We start from the raw sequence: 21425 nt of genomic DNA, 5'->3' as shown, positions 1-21425 counted from the left end.
CTCGTTTCTTGGTTGAAACTCAGCGAACATGATAGTCTTCAGACCAGAAATCGTTCGCAGCAACCAGAAGACGTCCCCAGTCATTTCAAGCGTTCATCAATCAATAGATGACGGCATTCACATCGATTACATATAGAACTCACGTTACAAATATTTGTTTCAGGTTATGTTTGTGTGTTTGTTCTAGAGGGTCTCCAAAGTTATATAAGCGCGTCTAAGAATAATCAGAACAGTTACACAGTACACAAATCTGAGGGCATGATATAAATGGATTCATAATATACATAAAGTGGTCAAAATCAAGTGTACATGATATAAGATGTCGGCAGAGTTCAATATATTATCATACGTCCGAGGTAGGTTCGTCTTGTTCGAGTGGTCTCTGCAGTGGGGGGCTGATGTTCTCTGGTTTTAAGATGGACTCTGGTAGGTCCTGCTTTTCTTCCTTCGAGACTAACGGGAGAAGTCCCACCCCAAACTGGCATCGCTCAACCGGAGCTCGACAGAGTTCGATGCAGACATCGCGCACGCTGTGTTTCACGGGATCGGCTTCTCGTTGCGTCTCGTTGTCCTGATCATTGATGTCGATGTCCGTCTGGGTGCTCGTCCCATACTCGGCGCGTGTGTCGCCTGCGGGCTCGGCGGCTCCGTTTATCGACGTCAGACTCGGCGCACCTTCGACAACGACTTCGTCGGCGGGATGTTTCGTCGGGGTCTCTGCGTCGTCTGGATTCTCGCTCTTGGTGGCGATAGTGTCCTGACAGAGTTTGCCTTTGTTGGCGTCGAGCTGTTTCTGTCGGATTGTGTCGATGTGCTTGGGACCGCCAATCTTGTGCTCCGCCGCCTCGGCGTTCGAAATCCCTTCCGTCTTTTTCCATTTCGTGCGGCGATTTTGGAACCATATTTTAACCTGGGGCAAGCAAAGACAACAATGAGAGATAGTGAGGGGGATAGGCATGTAGATTTGAAGGGATGACGAACGAAAAAAAAGACACGAGGAAATTCGTGCGGTCCATTATCTTGTTAACACGCTAGTTCGATAAGTAAAATGCAAATTAGCATTTCCGTTCGTGTAGACACGTGCGCGCACGCTTGCGTCTTTAACGAGCAATCCCTCAACGGAGCACGGACGTCGCTTTGTGACGCAGCCAATGGAGAGGACGTTTTCGCGCCAGGATGTAGGGGGAAAAAAAGGACGCGAGAAACCACAGGGTCGGAGTAAAATGTTGCTCTTCCTGCCCACGATCCGACGGGATCTCGCGCCTCCTGCTAACAAAGAGCCGGACGAGTTGCTACATTTCCTGAACGCAACTAATAGGTTTCCTGGAGCGCCCATTACGGCGTTTAGCGCAATCAAAGTATGAACAGAGACAAATTGGTCGCGAAACGGTGGCGTGTTGTTAATAGCTTGAGAATTCCACAAAACTAGCTCGCGGGAGAACACGCGACGACAAATTATTAGCATGATGGAGCGAGACATGCGTAATTGCACCTTGGGAACATCGAAAAAATCGCCTCTTCTCTCTGTGCGCACTTAAAAAGTCGCCTGTTATCACTGAGATAATCGGCCTGTTTCTTATAGCAGTCAAATACTTCGTCGCCATCTTAAGTGTGTTAACGCCAGCGAAATCAGTCAGACAGTGCAAGCTATTTCTGTAAAAAAAAAAAAAAAAAAAAAAGAGCGAGAGAAAAAAAAAAAGAAATCCAAATCAGCATGTAGTCACAATTCACTGATAGAGAGCACTTTTGATTGCGATTCAAAATTTAAGATCACGCAAAAGATTATCGAAAACCATTGATCAATCCAGAGGGAGAAAGTGCACGCAACTTTTTCACAATTCTAAAAAAAAAAAGAAGTATCTCTTTCTTTCGGTTTCCTTAATGTTTTTTTTTTCTCTCTTTTCTCTCACACACTCTCACTTGAGTGTGTGTTTTTTTGTGTGTGTGTGTGTGTGATAGAAAAGAATTGCTGTACATGTCGACAACGGCGTGAATTTCCTGAGATCTGTCATCATTACCTTTCTTAGTCACGCTCCAATGCAATAATCCTTACAAATGACAGGAAACAAAACGCACTTGAATCCTTCCCGCGCATAATTGCCTGGTTAAGCTGTCTTTGCATTTCTTTCTTTCTTTCTTTCTTTTTTCTACCCCCGTTATCGAGATCCAAGGTATGTGCGTACGCATGCGTCCGCGCTCGAAATTAATTTTCGAGATCTGTCGCTGCATGATCCGACGGCCATCCATTTTAATCATTCCACCCCCTCTCTATTCTCCTCTTTCCCATTCGCGCCGCCCGGCCCTTATGTAGCAGAGTGACTTCAAACGTTCTGCCCCGTCTCAATTTCATTCTTATTTTCCCGCCACTGTTTCTTTCGCAAGAATCAATGGGAATTGATTGATCATCCTGTCTAAGATATCCAGTGACGAAAATTTGATTGATTATAACTTTTGGCGGAGATACGTGGGCAGCCAAACTCTGAAAGAAATACACGAAGTGTAAGACAAAAAAAGTTTCTACAGTATGGCTTTTGTCCGCGTGGAGGGGGTAAACAAGCAATAAAGAGTAAAAAGAACGATTCCGCAAATTGTACACAGTAAGCGCATGAGTGTTCTGAGGAAAAGGGAGAGCATGTAATTGGCGAATGATTCACGGATTAGTTTTCACTCGAACCGTGCATTCTTCTCAAGATGCAAAGACGATACCGAGCAAATAAACGTGATCATTTGATGAGTTTTGGCCACAGCCTCTATCTCCCTTCGTCCTCTCTCTATCTTTTTTTTCCTTCTCTCTTCCTCCGTACTCCTTCTATCACTCGAAATTCCATAAAGATTTAACGGAAATTGATATCGAATGCACTTGTACGAGCGCGCGCTCTTCCGTGACCGCGTAGGTAGCTCGATGCGAGAAAAGTATCTGATGTAAATAGAATGAGGGATTAGTGGAAATGCGTTGTTGTGCATTTCCCTGCTTTTTGAGTAGCAATGCTCGAATCTCGAACAACCCTGGAAATGAATCTAAAGCGAATCTTCCCTGTCCTTGCCTCCCTTCCTGACGTTGAAAAAAAAGGGGTAAAAATCATATTAAAACCGCAAGTTGCTTGTCCGTAGCGGCACGTGCCCTCGAATGCCGAGCAATTATGATCATTAACAAGTCTATTTAGATATCAAAACGATCTCGTCTCAAAAGTCGACCATGACGATCGCCGGGTCTACGATGCATCAAGCTCTGGACGGAGGCGGCAATTCAAGCTCGGCTTGATGCGTTGCGCGCCCCAGTGGGCGCCGTCTCAATGGATGGAAACATCATTTCACTCGCCCATGACATAAAACGAAAATGAAATCCAGAGGAAGAGAATGAGTGGAATCAAAAACTGTAATCTACCCGTAGGATAAGAAAATACATTACAATCTAAAAGAGGCACGAGAAAGAGAGAGCGGGGGGGGGGGGGCGGGGTAGAGGACAGAGAGGGGGAGAGCGGTCATATATCGGTGTACGAAGGGGGAGATGGACTAGCTCTACTAATGGAAACATTTTCCGGTTTTGTTCACATGGTATCAAAATGGGGACGTAATTGCCTTTCATGACATTTCAGCTGACCGAGGAAATTTGGTTCAGTGTATCAAATTTTAATATCTCCTCTGAATCACTGGATTGTTTCAAGACACTAAAATCGCGGAGATCGAGTGCCCTAAAACGAAGCACGGCCATGCGTGTCGAGAGCATGTCTGAATCTCTACCTCGGAAAATTAAGTAAAAAATAAACTAAATGGTGACGAGAAACAATATATCTAACTGATTTTTTTTTTTTTGTTCCCTGCCTATGCCAATTCACTATAATAAATCGATTTTAGTTCATTGCCCCGAGTTGAAAAAGACTTCGCAAGCTCATAATCTGTAACGATCATGAAAAATTATGTCACATCTTTTTGTAAGCTTTTCTTGCAATGATTAATTGGATTAATAAAAGTGTCCGTAACTTATGAATACTACAGTGACTTGTCTGAAAAGGTTATGAAAATTGTCCCCAGTAGAGAGAAATTTGGTACAATTTGTTTTATCTCTCAAAATGCATAGCTGAATCAAGTGAATGAAAAATGTCCTTATCTCTGGGTGTGAGTGTTTATATACAAACCGATCGATATGCATTACATTACCCATGTCTGATATTAAATATCAAGATATCAATTTCTTTCCTTCGCATTCCGATGTATCACCTCAAGAGGTTACCATATCACTTTACAAGCCCAACCCCTTTGCGGATGTCTTTATCGCTCTATAATTGTTTGTTCTGGGCCCACGAAACGTTTGAGATAAACACAATTAACAGCATTAAAGAGAAACAATGACCCGCTACAAATGTTCTCCCCGTGCCCGATGACGCCGATAAAGAGCAATTATTTGTTGGTGGTAAAGTTCGAGATTTCGAAATGATCGAAACTGCTGCCTTTGGGCTCTTGTGCATATTCTTTTTTTTTTTTTGTTCTTGCAGTGCACGAGTGCATGCTGGGAGAACGGAACGAGAACAATTTAAGGGGATGGTATAGTTTTGGTTTAGATGGGGATTCAGATTTTAACTTTTTACGAAATAATTAGAAACTGTTGTGACATATTACAGAGCACACAATTCTACGATGAATTCAAAGTTTATTAGATGAAAATCGTTTTGAAATGGCTGAGATATCCAAAAACAACATAAAACAAAGTGGTCCTTAAAAAAGGTGGGTCTCACCTTTTATACATCAGGACCTCTTTGTCTTTGGTTTTATTTCAAAACCAATTTTCATCAAATAAACCTTTAATTCCTCGTAGAATTGTATCTTCTTTCATATTTCATAAGAGGTGTTTCATTATCTCACAAAAAAAGTTGGAAGCCCAAACACCCATCTCAACCAAAACTACACAATCTCTTTAATTCATAATAAGTCTGAGAGATGGAGTATATGGTCATATACCTGTGTGTCTGTGACGTTCAGCAGTGAAGCAAGCTCAGCCCGCTCGCTGGCCGACAGGTACTTCTTCACTTCAAACTGCTTTTCCAGCTCGAATATCTGCCTCCCGCTGAACGTCGTCCGCGCCTTCTTCTTCTTCTCCTTGCTCGACGCGTCGTGCGATGACGAGTCGTCGTCGTCGTCGTCCGCGGGGTGTTTCCTCTTCGATATCGAACTCGTGTCCGACTTGCAGTCAGAGATGTCGCTGTCGTGACCTGTGAGGAGGACATATAGCAAGGTGTTGAAAAGCTTGATATTACCGCAAGATGAATCAGGACAAATGAATATTATAATTTGAATTGAATTGAATTGAAAATATGACGGGGGGGGGGTCAAAGACGACAGAAGAATCATTGACCTTCTTTTTATTTCTACTTCTCAGCTTGGAATGGACAGGAGGAAGATCAACAATAACACAAAATAAAAATAGGCATATCTGCAGTATGAAGAACACCATTTATAAACCTGTTCGATTTGGGTGAAGTTTTTTTTTTTTTTGTTTTTTTTTTTTTTTTTGCTGATGTCTATTCTATCCATAACTGGGGACGACGTAGGTTACAGTTTTGTTTTTTGTTTTTTACCGAGTAGATCTCAACTCTTTAAACATTTTTTTTTCAAAGAGTGTCATATTGATTTTTTTTTTTACTTGCCGAATTTTCCTAGTAGAATGTTGATACAAATCAATTATGTTAGTAGAATGTTGATACAAATCAATTATGTTAAAAACGATGAATATTAAAACGTTTGAAGTTGGTGCTGCATTGGAGACACGATACAGTATGACTTCGGTTTTGTTAAATGTATGTTTCACTAAGGATTGCAGGAGTTCAGGACTTTAATACATTTACGCAGTGAAAATAAGGATACGGAGGGAAATTCAACCATACACACAGGTCTGCCCCCATCGGATTTTCTGATTTCACTATACTTTCAGTTATACAGGGCAGCGAGTGATTGAGAATTGTCTCAACGGCCATTCGTGCTAGTAATCACATAGAATAATATACTTGATATTCAGCACTGTTAATCATTATGCACAGCGACGACTGTATCAACACAACATTTACAACGATATAGTAGAGGTGTGGAAGGCAATAAGGAGGGGGAGAATTGAAAAAAAAAAATACGGACTGGGAGAGTGGGTATTATGCGTACTTTTCATAAAACATCAGCACTGGGCTTTAACAGATATATGTTTTGGTTTCCTTCTCTGTCTCTCTGTGTATTCGCTTTTTTCCCCCATTTTCCGTATGTAGAAGGGTAGCGCTTCCTCCCGCGTAGCATTAAACGCTCGACTGCGGAGCGTGCTCCCGCCGCAACGCGGCACCACTGTACCGCCGAGCATAGGCGACAGAACGCCGTCAAAAACGCTCAAAAGCAAGTGGCACGCGACGGACCCTGTGTGTGGCTAATGATACCCTCGATCGTCTCCCCGCGCGTTATGTGGCTCTGGCCTTTTGCTTGGCGTGAGTAAACAATCCTGTGAATAAAGTCATATCTGAATACACATTGCCGGGAGGCAATATTCATGAAGAATCAAACACTCACTCACGACACACACACTTTTTGTTTTTCAATGATATTTTATTGATTTCATTCAAATTAATCATAAATCAACCCACACACACACACACACACACACACACACACACACACACACACACACAAACACATGCACAATACACAAATTATTAACTTTAAAACGTAAGGCTGACATGATATACATGCGAGCGTGTTTCACAAATTCAGTACTGTTCACAAAATCTAACTATTAATGATTACCTGGTAATGACTCCATGATGATTTGTGAATTGTATCTGGTACCATTTCTCTTACCCACTCTCTCTATTCCGAAGCCTTTTAATTCCAAGGGTAACAATAATGACATAAGCCTTAGCTTTATATACCTAATGTATAGTGACATGACACGTTACTAGAAAGGTTGTAAATAGAATACAAATTGAGAAAATATCACAACCATTGTTTTTGCCTTTTTTTCAGAGGTGCCCAAGATAACCAGGGTCCTGTTGCATAAAACGATGCGATCAAACGCAAGTCAAAAAAACTAACATTGGTCCCCGAATACTCAATTCTGATCGGCTGATACCTGACTTATAATTATGTTTGATTTTGTGACTTAAGTTTGATTGCATCTTTTTATGCAAAGAGAAGACCTCAAAGACAAGTAGAAAAGGTACCAATATTGATTTTTGCTATTTCGAGAAACCGCGAAGTGGAGTTTCGAGGGGAAAATAACCTTGCCTGTAAGTGTGTAATTTTACGGGGAAAAATACGCTGAGAAGTAAAATTACGTACTTACAGGCAAGGTTATTTTCCCCTCGAAATTCCACTTCGCGGTTTCGCGACACATTTTCACCGTGATTACCGACTCTTCCATTTACAAATTCCTGTATATATATTGAAATCATCACTGATTGATCCTTACAATCGTGCATGAATATTTTTTTTCAAGTATTTTTTGTAAACTTGAAAAATTAAGAATCATCTTTTTTTCGGTTAAGATTGGTGGATACTTTATATCAGGCTTCCATTTCATTAATCTTCCAAGGGCCTGCTGTTGATATACACAATACACACACACACACACACACACACACACTCTCTCTCTCTCTCTCTCTCTTTATGCATATAATATATATATATATATATATATATATATATATATATATAAGAAGAAAAAGAACAAAATACAAACAGAATACATCCCTACATTTTTCACTTATTTACTCATGATAATTTATCATGTAGACCTACAAGACTTTGGTTGATATCACATTGGCATCGTTTTCGTAAATCTATTGCTGTCAAGGTATTGAAAAATATTTCTTAGCCTTTGCCTGCAAAATGTCAAGAAAAAGAAAGAAGTTAGAACATGAAGGATTCCTTTAACATCAAAAATGTGCTGAGTTAAGTTTAATCGCGCACTTTTAGTGTTGCATTTAGAACCTCCATTTCCGTTCCGCACACTGAGGAAAGAACCACTTACGCATAATAGTCCGGGAGCCAGCGGGGGTCAGCCTAGCTGAAAAGGTTACCAATTTTTATGTGTATAGCAATTTAGTACATATGCCCCTGAGTATGGAAATGCACGTCTGGCTGGTCATCGGTGGTGGGTGTGGCCAGGAGGGCCACAAAAATGACCCCCCAAAATTAGGCTAGCCTAGCTGGAAAAGTAACCCCATGAAAACCACTGGAACTTGTTCGTTACACTTACAGGATAAATGAATGACCATTGCCAGACGTTTTAAGTGGTGGGGGGTAGCCGCCAGACGCTCTTAAAGGCCCAACTCCAGCTAGGCTAGCCTAGCTGAAAAAGTAACCTCATGAAAACCACTGGAACTTGTTCGTTACACTTACAGGATAAATGAATGACCATTGCCAGACGTTTTACGTGGTGGGGGGTAGCCGCCAGACGCCCTTAAAGACCCAAATTTTTCCAGCTAGGCTAGCCTAGCTGAAAAAGTAACCTCATGAAACCCACTGGAACTTGTTCGTTACACTTACAGGATAAATGAATGACCACTGCCAGACGTTTTAAGTGGTGGGGGGTAGCCGCCAGACGCCCTTAAAGACCCAAATTTTTCCAGCTAGGCTAGCCTAGCTGAAAAAGTAACCTAATGAAACCCACTGGAACTTGTTCGTTACACTTACAGGATAAATGAATGACCACTGCCAGACGTTTTAAGTGGTGGGGGGTAGCCGCCAGACGCCCTTAAAGACCCAAATTTTTCCAGCTAGGCTAGCCTAGCTGAAAAAGTAACCTAATGTAACCCACTGGAACTTATTCGTTACACTTACAGGATAAATGAATGACCACTGCCAGACGTTTTAAGTGGTGGGGGGTAGCCGCCAGACGCCCTTAAAGACCCAAATTTTTCCAGCTAGGCTAGCCTAGCTGAAAAAGTAACCTAATGTAACCCACTGGAACTTATTCGTTACACTTACAGGATAAATGAATGACCACTGCCAGACGTTTTAAGTGGTGGGGGGTATATAGCCGCCAGACGCCCTTAAAGACCAAACTTTTTCCAGCTAGGCTTGCCTTGCTGAACAAGTAACCTTGTGAAACCCACTGGAACTTGTTCTTCATACTTACAGGATATGCATGGCCGTTGCCAGACGTTTTAAATGGTGGTGGTTGGGGGGGGGGGGGGGGGGAAGCCGCCAGACGCCCTTAAAGACCCAATTTTTCCAGCTAGACTAAGCTATAGCCTATATATAGCTGGAAAAATAACCTCCTGAAACCCAATGGAACTTGTTCTTGTGATACAATCAAAGGATAATTGAATGATCGTTGCCAGACAATAGCCGCCAGACGCCCCAAAGACCAAACTCTTATGACCAGCTAGGCTAGCCCAGCTGAAAATTAGGAAAGTAACCCCATGAAACCCACTGGAACTTGTTCTTACACTTACAAAATAAATGCATGACCGTTGCCAGATGCTTTAAGTGGTGGGGCGTAGCCCCCAGACGCTCTCAAAGACACAATTTTACCAGCTATAAGGTTCACATATTTCAGAAATGATAGCAGTGTAATTCCATAACAATACCGCTAGCTTGCGAGTTCACCTGTGTATAATCTATGCATGCCTTATTCTTTTGCTCTGCTTCCTTGAGCCCCAACTCATGCATTCTTATGGTGACTCTCCCATGTCATCATCCTTGTTCATTGCAATTTGCTCTATTTTTTAAAATATTCTTATTCCTCATCCCAATTATCACAAATTCTGAAACTCAGTCCTCAGTATAACTAATTCATAGTTGTACAAATGTAAACATCTGAGAATCACCCGGAGGTCTCCTTTAATGGGGGAGTTTCTTGAGCGCACATGGAAACATGCTTTGAAATATTAATAGGGCAAGTGTTGAGACAAAATACTGTAGAAATATGAGAATATACAGTGCTGTGGTTTTGGTAGAAGAAATAGGGTATCTGTATTTGTCCTCAGTGATAACCAAAAAACTTATTTGGAAAGAATAATAGACATCAAAAAAGAATTGCCCAATCAAACATGTCGGGATTTTTCTCAAACATCAGTGTTCTCATTTTCTTTACAGTGTTAAAAAAAAAAAAATCCAGGGCCGAGTACAGTATCCGGATGGAAATTGGTGGGATGGGCGTAAACCCGCGGGTATTATAACAAACTGACGTGAAAAAAAAAAACAAAAAACAAAACAAGACCAAAAACTACTTTCTTTCTGTGCCCTGGGGAGAAATATTCATCAATTGCATTTTGGAAATGTTGAAAATCACAACTTTTGATGAAATTGTGTCCTACAGTACACGTATCTCTTCTTATATGAAGGCTTTTTTATAATTAAGTTTCTTTCCTCTATGACCATGATAAAACAGACCCCTGATGATTAAAACAAAAGACAATCAAAACTTGGCAAATGAACTCTTTGGACATTAGCAAAAGGGAATACATTAACAGTTTTTGCAAACACTTTATACAATTCTACAAAGCTATACAAAGCTCATAAAAAATACAATTCTACTGCAACAAGAAATCCATTCAGTAAGACTCGTCCTCGGTGTACATAGGTTAAAATGCCAACTTTTAAAAAAATAATGCCCCCGCTCTTAAATTTACTTTAAAAAGGGGAAGTAAAGCTCAACACCTTTGGCCTATGACTTGTTAGGTACCATATCACCTTACGGTTGAGGAGATGGGTAAAGAAAAATTATTAACGAAATAAAACTTATAGGAACATGCTTCACATTACCTCACCGTTTTCTTCTCTTAAGAAAGAAACGAAATCTGATAATTGTTCAAGAGTGTTTTTGAACATATACACTGCAAAAGAAGAAAAAATCAGTGTTTTTAAGAAACATTACTCACAACAACAAGGAATTCCTGTCGTGTCTAGTATTGCACGTTTTTGGTTTGGAGGGTTTTGGATGCTAATATTTCAAGACAAGTTTATGATCCGGCACTTCAATGAGCTTAAATGTAAAGTAATGATCAACCTCTCTTGCCAATAAACTCAACATTTGCTGTTCTTCAGTAAAGCATATGACAGAAACATATGAGAAACATGTCTAAAATTCATATAAGCTCAGTCACAGCAACAACAAAAATATTATGTTTTCTATAAACTAATACTGCATGTACTTAGTTTCGAGGGATTAAGATGCAAAATGTTATGACAAAAGCCCCTACGTGGCTACCAGCAATTAAACATCCTTCAACTTCTTTAGCAAATGAGCTCATGTGTATCATCTTCTTGTTGAGAAGACGAAGATGAGTAATGATAAAATAACCAAACTATCAACTTTCCTTAACATATTTTACATGAAATCATTATTGCCTTCTTGTAACGAAATTGAAAAAAAATGAACATCTGAAATTGTTCAAAATCGCTTCTTGATAACGATGAAAGCAAAGGAAACTTAGTGTTTGTAACCACTGATGACACGTGTCTACAGATCTGTCATGCTCATAAGAAATGTAACTCACAGAAATATAATTTTATACAGTAAGTACTTGGTTTGGTGGACATTTAGATGCCAACTTTTCAAGAATAATACACCAGCACTGACATTAACTGATGAAAAAAAAGGAATGCTCAGCTTCTTTATCCAATTAGCTCATAGGTAATTCCTTGTAGTTGAAAAAAAAAAAAAAAACGAGTAGACGTAAAAATATAGACTTCCCGTAACATGTATCACAGGTCATGATCTCCACATTTGCTCCTCTTAACTTAAAAGAAATAAATATATATTTAAATTTGTTTTAAATGACCTTTAAAGAATATGAAGAAAAAAATTCTGTGTCTGCAAAGGCTTGACACGTGTCTAATACTGGGTCACGCTCATATTAAACGTAGCTCACAGGAACAAGGAATTCACGTGTGTATAAAATAATACTGCAGAGAGGGTGCAAAGTTGAACCCTTTACTGAGGGTGCGAAAATGTTCCCTTGGGTACATCTTTCCATCCACACTAAGTGGTGCTAGATTGCACCTCTTCGTGAGGGTGCATCTTTCCACCCACATTAAGTGGTGCTAAGTTGCACCTTTCTTGAGGGTGCTATCTTGCACCATTTACCTTTCGGCGCACCTTTGCACCCCGTGTAGCCTTTACATCTTGGTGCAACTTTACATCCTTTCGTGAGGGTGCAAAGAAACACCCAAAGTTCCAAGATTGTGTCTTGTTTTGAGGGTGCAATCTTGGAACTTTGGATGCTACTTTGTACCCGCAAGAAAGGGTGAAAGTTACACCCTCGGGAGCAACTTTGCCCCCTTGAAAAAGGCGCAACCTCGTACCTTTAGGTGCAACTTTATGCCCGAAGGATGCAAGAATGTACCCTCTCTTGAGGGTGCAACCTTGTGCCTTATTGGTATGATGTTGCACCTATGTGGTGCTTATTTGCTCCATGACTGCTGCAAAATTGCTCCTTCAAAGGAGCAAGTCAGTGTCACTGCCTGCTCCTTTACAGGGGCAATATTGCCCATCATCTCAAGGTGCAACTTAGCATCACAAAATCGGGTACGATTCAGTTCCTTAACTACTCTAAACCTTGAATAGTGCGAACTGATGTAAGCGTATTTGCTCAGCATATAACTTACATGTATGTTGTTGTTGCACTCTGCAAAGTAAATAGGATTAGTGTAACTTGGATCTTGTGAATCATGAATGAAATGTGTGTGCGTGCAGAATTTGTGAGTTGTGAAAATGTTAATGTAAAAGTTAACTTAGTGGTGTTTGAATAATATACTGAAACCAAAAATTTACCCAATTACCTTTTCAATAAGGTGAGCACTATATCTATCAAACAGTTAACCTTCTCGGCAAGAGTATACATCTGCATGTTCAAGGAAGAGGTGAAAATATGATATGCAGTTGTCTGGATACGTTTTATTCAAAACGTTCTTGAATGCGTACTTATTCACATAATCTATAAGAATAGCATATGCTTCTTACCAGTACTCAAAGCCTCTCAAACAAGAGCATGCTTCTTACACTTCTAAAGTATACACCATATCTTAAAAACAAAATGTAAGAGGATTTAAGAAGCTGTTTGTATGCATTCAAACGAATCCATATTTCTATCTAAAATCTAAAACGTGTCTTGTAAAAGGGGAATTCGTTTTATAATGACGATGCCAATTGTCTTAAAGTCCTTATCACGACATGTCTTGGAGTTCACGCTTATTGAAAACATGAGATTCTTGGCACGTAGATTACAACTATGGTTTAAAGAGTTAACTGAGATACGCATACCGTATACGGGCATTTCGATGAAAACAATTAAATACAACTTCGGTACTGTAAATAATATGAAAATCAAACTTGATACCAGCCCTTATCGACAACCAATACAGACTATGGAGGACTGCAGTTATAATTGTGTTCAGATATTGTTTTGGGTGATACACGCATGCCGACTGATTTAGGATCAATTCGAGTCCCTCGAGCTGAGATTCCGGAACTGCAATGAGCAAACCATCATGATGCATAACAAAGTGACTGAGATAATGCATGCACCAGTTTCTGTTTCGTTGTTCTATACACAGAAAGTTGTTTCGTTTTCCAATCCTGTGCAGGCACACAGAGATTTACAGAATTCAATCATCTTTGGCTATAACGCCATGAGCTGCCATGGTCGCGTGCAAAATGAATGCAGCTTATCTAACTAACTTGTAGTTACTGAATAGGGGACTACTGTATATTCAATTTATACATTATTAATCGGATGATAGAACCTGTCAAAGAGTAAATTGCGGATATCATATACCATTGTCAAATTCACTTTCTGTTCTATACATAGTATCAATGGAATGTTATGAACCACTTCAGCATTACCAATCATTATCATAATTATTTCCCTGAAACGGCTGCATTTGTATGAGCGGGAAGAGTTTGGCATCATACATAGCAAGAGTCGTGACTACAAAACTAAATAGATGTATTAAAATACAAGGTTTTAGGACACTTTGAATCACCCCCCCCCCCCCAAAAAAAAAAAAACAACAACAACAACAACAACAACAACAACTTAGTGAAATGTTGTACAATGTATGCCCTACTTCCATTAACCTATGATCTTTGACCTTTGAATACATGGCCCGCATTTTTTCAACGAATAGGCATTTGGATGCAACGTAGGTATTATATAAAAGAAAAAAATGTTTTAGGAAAATACATTTAACCACTTCAGAAATAATTATGGAACAAATAGCAAAATATTGACACGTTCACTTCTTCCGTAATGACATGACAGAAAACTTTCCTCACGGAATCGTTCTGCCGTAATTCATGAGCAAGTCATGGATATATACTTAGTTCGATTAAAAGTATACATTGAGTCATTGCAAAAGCATCTAATGAAAAGTATGCTTCAGAACTACATCATTGTCATTAGTATTCTATAACACTAATAATATAGAGCTATTGGTCCGCCATATTGCCTAACAGGTCGTTGTCCTCCTACCATGTTTGTTTAGCAAATAAGGCACAGAATTTAATTTTGCACTTGTTGCCAAAGACTCTAATCTTCTTTACCGCTATTCTCAGACATGACATATATGCTGGTGCTGTATGAATTAGAAACGGAAGCTTACAAATTAATTTAATATTCACCATTTAACAAGGCAAAAGCGAAGTGATGTCTCGTCCACATATCGACTTTGTGATTACAGAGATTTTCAAATGGCATAGGCCTAGTTCATTGACTTTTTGACTGTTGACGTAGTCGGACTTCACCAATATTAACACTTGACAGCAATCATTAGATGATCTGAGGAGTGAATTTGGTGATCATATAGCTCAAAAGTGTGGAAAGTTATTGAAAGAACACAAGAATACTATGTCGACAGTGTTTATCAGGTGAGATACAAACATAGAACAAGTTCCAGTGGGTTTCAGGAGGTTACTTTTCCAGCCAGGGTTATAGTCTAGCTGGTAAAATTGGGTCTTTGAGGGCATCATGGCGGCTACACTCCCCCCCCCCCCCCACTTCTTAAAACGTCTTGCAACGGCCATGCATATATCCTGTAAGTGTAAATAACACGTTCCAGTGGGTTTCATTAGGTTATATTTTCAGCTATAGTCTAGCCTATATAGCTGGAAAAATTTGGGTCTTTAAAGGGTGTGTACAGTTCTGGTCGAGGTGAGGATTTAGCTTTTAACGTTTTGCGAGATATTCAGAAACCACTCTATGAGATGTCAAAGAGCATGTTGTTCTAAGGGGTATCAAAAGTTTATTCGATGAAAATCGGTTTTGAAATGGCTGAGATATCCAAAAACAAGGTGAAACATTGAGATCGTAATAAAGTTGTGGCATGTCGCCTTTTATTATTAGCGCTTTTCTGGATATCTCAGCCATTTGAAAACCAATTTTCATCAAATAAACGTTGAATCCTTCTTAAAATTACATGCTCTTTCATATTTCATAAGAGGCTTTTCATTATCTCACTTAGGAATGTTCAAAACATGAATCCCCACCTCAGCCAGTACTGTACAGTCCCTTTAAGGGCGTCTGGCGGCTACCCCCCACCACTTAAAACGTCTGGCAGTGGTCATTCATTTATCCTGTAAGTGTAACGAACAAGTTCCAGTGGGTTTCATGAGGTTACTTTTTCAGCTAGGCTAGCCTAGCTGGAAAACTTTGGGTCTTTAAGGGCGTCTGGCGGCTACCCCCCACCACTTAAAACGTCTGGCAATGGTCATGCATTTATCCTGTAAGTGTAACGAACAAGTTCCAGTGGGTTTCATTAGGTTACTTTTTCAGCTAGGCTAGCCTAGCTGGAAAAATTTGGGTCTTTAAGGGCGTCTGGCGGCTACCCCCCACCACTTAAAACGTCTGGCAATGGTCATTCATTTATCCTGTAAGTGTAACGAACAAGTTCCAGTGGGTTTCATTAGGTTACTTTTTCAGCTAGGCTAGCCTAGCTGGAAAAATTTGGGTCTTTAAGGGCGTCTGGCGGCTACACCCCACCACTTAAAACGTCTGGCAATGGTCATTCATTTATCCTGTAAGTGTAACGAACAAGTTCCAGTGGTTTTCATGAGGTTACTTTTTCAGCTAGGCTAGCCTAGCTGGAGTTGGGCCTTTAAGAGCGTCTGGCGGCTACCCCCCACCACTTAAAACGTCTGGCAATGGTCATTCATTTATCCTGTAAGTGTAACGAACAAGTTCCAGTGGTTTTCATGGGGTTACTTTTCCAGCTAGGCTAGCCTAATTTTGAGGGGTCCTTTTTTTGGCCCTCCTGGCCACACCCACCACCGATGACCAGCCAGACGTGCATTTCCATACTTAGGGGCATATGTACTAAATTGCTATATACATAAAAATTGGTAACCTTTTCAGCTAGGCTGACCCCCGCTGGCTCCCGGACTATAAGTTCCAACAACATCGACATCATTGACGAGCGCACTGCTAATTTCATGGGATTCGAAGCAAGACAAGTTGATAATTTTGTCAATAGATGAAAGCAATAAGTAAGTCTGGGTGTCATTTTGAAACGTAAATCCCCTTTTTATGAAGCTGTTGACGCGTATAGATTATGCCGGTTTACCTGTGTCGAGCATTAATCGGGTTAGATTTTTTTTTTTCATTCGACTCCCTTCTCTCTTGCTAGTAGGATTTTGCCCCACCGAGTGTTTGAGACAGTATACTATGGTGGTAAGAAAAAAACTTGTCGCTCAAGTCATATTTACCCCCTTTTTACACTGTCTTCTGCTTTTGATCGATCGGTTTAGCGCGGCATCCATTTGGATTCCCCCTCAGTGAGTAATCAGGTGATTGTCTGCTGCACTCCGGGTTTTTTTTTTTTCCCACTATGGCCGCTGGCCCAGGATAATGGAGCGAAAGGACGCACAGAAAAGGGTTTTTCATCAATTTAGTCGAAGTGTCACGGAGCGTTAATAGCCATTTGTCGGCATTGTCGCAAGTGTTACCAGTTCCTCACCGCGTGCACAATCAAGAGCTTTGATAGACTTTAAAAGTTATTAGACGTTAAGAACCCTGTCTCTTTTTTTTTCTCCCGACCGTCTCACACGATCCACTTCAGACAAACACGAGAATGTCCTTCGCCTCACACTTACTGCCTTCGACACAAGCTCGGCCATTGACGACAAAAGTAAAATGTTCGCTTGTGTCGCGACTATTGATTTGTAAATTGAGACATCTTCTATAACGTCTTGTAGTCGCACATAAAAGAGAAATCGCTCCGCATTCACTGCTGGCGAAAATCTGTCAGAATGACGGACTGTTGAATGTGGCGGCGCTATTCATGTGTTACCTCCTCCTTAAAAAAGGAGACAATTATATGGGTAAATCTATTTTTAAGGAGGGACTTCTTTCTTTTTCAAACTGGGAATGTTTCAAACATCTCTCAAATTTGAAGGCCCTTTAATGGACTAATGTGGATTACAAAAAGAAGGCATTACGAAAAAAAAAAAATGGAAGCCTTAGCCCATTTCAAGACAGTGCCCGTGTCCTCTAGGGGTGGTTGGACAAAGGATTCCCAAACCACACCTCAGTGGCAGCATTCATTTACTTGAAGACGAAAATTTACACGGATGGTGACTCCAAACCATTGAGTAAGAAGTGATATAACGAAGTTAAAAACACTGAAAAGTAGATTTTGCATTCTTTACACTCATTATATGGCCCTACAGACACACGAGAAACAAATATAAATATGATTGACATATTTCATTTTCTCTCTTTTCTCAGAAGTGGTAATTTTATTTACAATATATTTCTTTATATGCATGTATTATTATTTGTACCATAATTAGTAGTAGTAGTAGCAGCAGCAGCAGCAGCAGTAGTAGTAGTAGTAGTATGGTAGTAGTAGTATATAGTAATAGTAATAGTAGTAGTAGTTGTAGTAGTCGTATAGTAGTAGTAGTAGTAGTAGGAGTAGTAGTAGTAGTAGTAGTAGTAGTAGTAGTAGTAGTAGTAGTAGTAGTAGTAGTAGTAGTAGTAGTTAGTTAGTTAAGGGTATCCTAGAGTATCTTTCTTTATCTTTACTTCCACTAAACCAATACTGTATCATGGCTTGTTCAATATCTTGTTATACGCCGGGATGTTAATAAGAGACAGACGTCATGAAAGTGTATTATTTGTTCTACACAAAATTTGCAGAAAAGTGTACTCTTTTAAGGCTGTCGTATCTTCAAGCTGTATGCTCATTTGACGACAGTCTTCTGCATTCACACTCCCAATACATGCGCCATAATTCAGTCAGATCATTTGTTTCAATATATCCCGAGTGGTTCCCAATTGACGTGTTCTCTTATTCTTTTCTTCAATCTGTATACGTATATCTCAGTTATGTTCGGATGTACACACTGTATGTTTTATTGTCTCGAAAGTAAAAAGAAATGACTGCATTTCATTTGTAATATTTATTCAATGCAGAAAATTCCTAACAAATTCATTTGAATCTAATTGAATTGAACGGAAAGAGAAAAATTCATCATTATTTATCATATACAGCTTATTTTCTGATAATGTAATATTTCATCAGTCTTTAATTCATGGCCCACATCTTAATGTCTTTCGTCAATTATTTCAATTTCATTTAAACGCACTCCTGAGACATTATTGGCCAAATACTGCTGAGAAGTAAACGAGGGATCTCTTTTTAATTGTTACGTCAGCAATGAATCCTTCACAAGCATTTTTGGACACTTTGCTTGGCTTTCGATACAAGGCAGCATGAATAAGATCGAACACTCGTACACAGCGGGAATATGAATCGGGTGGGTGCTATCAGGTTACGCGAGAGCTAGGCCGTGCGAAAAGCAGAGATTCTCTCTCTCTCTCTCCTGCCGAGTACGACGACGTACTGCCACGGGTTAAGCAAGTTTTTCTGCCCCTGCCGCCCCGACACGTTTTGCCTTGCTAACCACGTCATTAGACTTTCAGCGGGTATCGACGATGTGTCACTACAGTTTGCGAGTGAAGTAGCAACACGCATATCAATCCGACTTCCTCCACTAATTGCATCCACTATGCCTGTATCTGCTCTTTGCCCCGTCCTTTCTCGCAGCGCAACTACTCTATCGTATTGAAAACACCTTTGGAAAAACAACGACAACAACACCACCCTAAGCCTCGCCGTCCATGGCGGACTAGAGGGGTATGGGAGTTAAAAAACATCTGACGTGATAAATACACAATTAGACGCCATTTGGAAGCACTTAGTCGCTACATAAGACATGAGTGGCGTGTTGCGATTCCCGTTTGGTGCTGGTCGTGGTTTAGGGGGGAAAGAATTTGCAGTTGATCGCCCGGGGCGAGGCAAGAGTTTGAGGCTAGCTCCTATATCGGTTGAATGTGGAATAACATCCGAATGAAAATAAAGCGAGACAAAACAAAACAAAATTTACTCAAGAGACAACAAACAGACAACACAAACAACGCTAAGGGAGATTCGGATTCAAATGGCACGATCCTGCCAAATCACAAATGAAGTTGAAATGGCAGAGAGAAAGAAATTGATACAAAGACACATTATTCACCTAAAAGAACACGTTTAGTGGAGAACCTTCAGTACAATACTCCAAAAATGGGGAAAAGTCAAAGAAAAGTAACAATACATCTGAATCTCATATGTCCTATTCGCGAATACATAAGATTTCAGACAAATAATGAATACATCATTAACAAGAAGGAGAGGACAGCAAAACTACAAGTGACGTGGACAACAGCTGACAGAAAAACAAGGAGATGATGGAGGACAAGAAAGAAAGATAAAAGAGACAGCTTCCTTTTTGATTGAAAAGGACGCGTGATTGCGAGACGCTATCTAACGGAGACAGTAAAGTCGGACGTGCGCTTTCAGACTTGGTTCTTTTGAATCAAGATGTGTCGACAATGAGTGTTGAAGAGTTTGAGCATTGAGAGTCACCCGAGGCAGGGCGGCCGGAGAATGCCCACCCAAACATTGGTCAGTCAGTAGTCAGTCAGCCAGTCAGTCCAGAAATAGGTAAACATCGGTCACTTCATCGGTGCAGAGTGTATAAGGGCTGCTGTCCGCTGTCCGTCAAAGTCTTGTCAGACAGTTTCGTCATATTTATCGCATTACCTGGACAGACAACAGGCTTGATAAAGGAGCCGGCAAGAAGGAAAAATACTCGTCCCCCTTGTCGAAATTGTCCGAAACGAGTCGTATCCGACATAATACTGTCAACAAGTTTGCATCGAACAAGTTAGCATCGAAATATGTCACGGTTTTTATTCATTCCGTGAATCGAAATGAAAAATAGTTAAGTAAACAAACATGTGCAGGTATAAATGCCTTCATCAGAGAACGTTCCATATCCAAATGTTTTAATGCAATTTGCATGACTGTGGTAAAAGATTATACTATCATTAAATCAAAATCGTATTTCTGAGACTCAATGCACACGTCAGTTGTCGGTTAAGGCCAGATGAATTGTACTGCGATAGTGTTATCATCGTTAGGACTTTAGTGAAAGTGATGAACGAGGGATGAGAGATTCATGGTAGGACACTTGTCGGGTCTGAGTGGCAACATTTACCGTGACTGGTGCGACACTTAACGAGCCAGATAGCAGTCCGGTGACGAGTGTTGCGTTAATTGGCACCTATTAGTGGGTTGTGCTAATGGTTCCCCAGGATTGCTGGTCTTTAACTTTTACGGCGACAATACCCACTAACACAAAGGGGAAAGGCTACACTGGTGGTAGTCAATTCACGTTTTTTCATGACCTTTTAGAGCACGAGAAAAGGGGGAGGGGTGGGGTGGGGAGAAGAAAACTAAAGTAAACAAATTATGGTTTTTAAACAAGTTGTCAACAAGAGTTGTTAAGTTCAAGCAGAATTGATATTCTGAAAGAGATGGGGAAAATTGAAGAAGTTATAAAAAAAACCTATTGTGTTTAAAGGGAAGATCTAACGTAAGAAAAAGAAGGACTGCCTCGGGAGGTGAAGATAATGACGACGGTGTGGCAACATAGTATTATATATATTGAATTGAATTGAAATATCTTGAATTGAATTGAATTGAAATAGTATTATATATGTACATGTATGTACACACACACATGCATACATACATAATATACACACACATACATGCATACATACATACATACATACGTACATACATACACATACACATACACATACACACATAAATACATTCTGTTATGCATGTATACTAGAGAGGGAGAGCTGAAGAAATAAAAAGGACGAAATTGTCCTTCACAGAACCTCATGGCCTTTGAGCACTTGCTGCGAGTCAGTAAGGGGCATTACAAGACTCGCGTCCCGTAAATCTGATCCACATTGCTTCCGCCGCCAAACCTTGTTCACTAATTGCCACTAATTGTTGTGTAATGGGCTTGACAATTAAGTGTCTGAATGGGGGACCGAGTCTGATGGTGAATCAATGTCTTCTTCTCTCCTCGGCGATCGAAGCCGATG

The 21425-nt window shown here is 40.3% G+C and overlaps 1 protein-coding gene across 1 annotated transcript in view; it reads right to left on the bottom strand.

Annotated features, from left to right (window-relative positions):
* Positions 1–255: 255 nt before the first annotated feature.
* The window catches only part of LOC140241380 (uncharacterized), a 32851-nt gene continuing 11681 nt past the window's right edge, over positions 256–21425 (bottom strand). Inside the window, exons 2-3 of the mRNA XM_072321111.1 lie at positions 4957–5207; positions 256–910 (exon numbers count right to left, since the gene is read on the bottom strand). Coding sequence (XP_072177212.1) covers positions 344–910; positions 4957–5207 — 818 coding nt within the window. The 3' untranslated portion in view covers positions 256–343. The remainder of the gene's footprint in view (positions 911–4956; positions 5208–21425) is intronic.

The sequence above is a fragment of the Diadema setosum genome, chromosome 18 (assembly GCF_964275005.1).
Source record: "Diadema setosum chromosome 18, eeDiaSeto1, whole genome shotgun sequence".
Taxonomy (NCBI): Eukaryota; Metazoa; Echinodermata; class Echinoidea; order Diadematoida; family Diadematidae; genus Diadema; species Diadema setosum.
The sequence above is the reverse complement of the archived record's forward strand: the minus strand, read 5'-3'. Positions and strand labels throughout refer to the sequence as shown.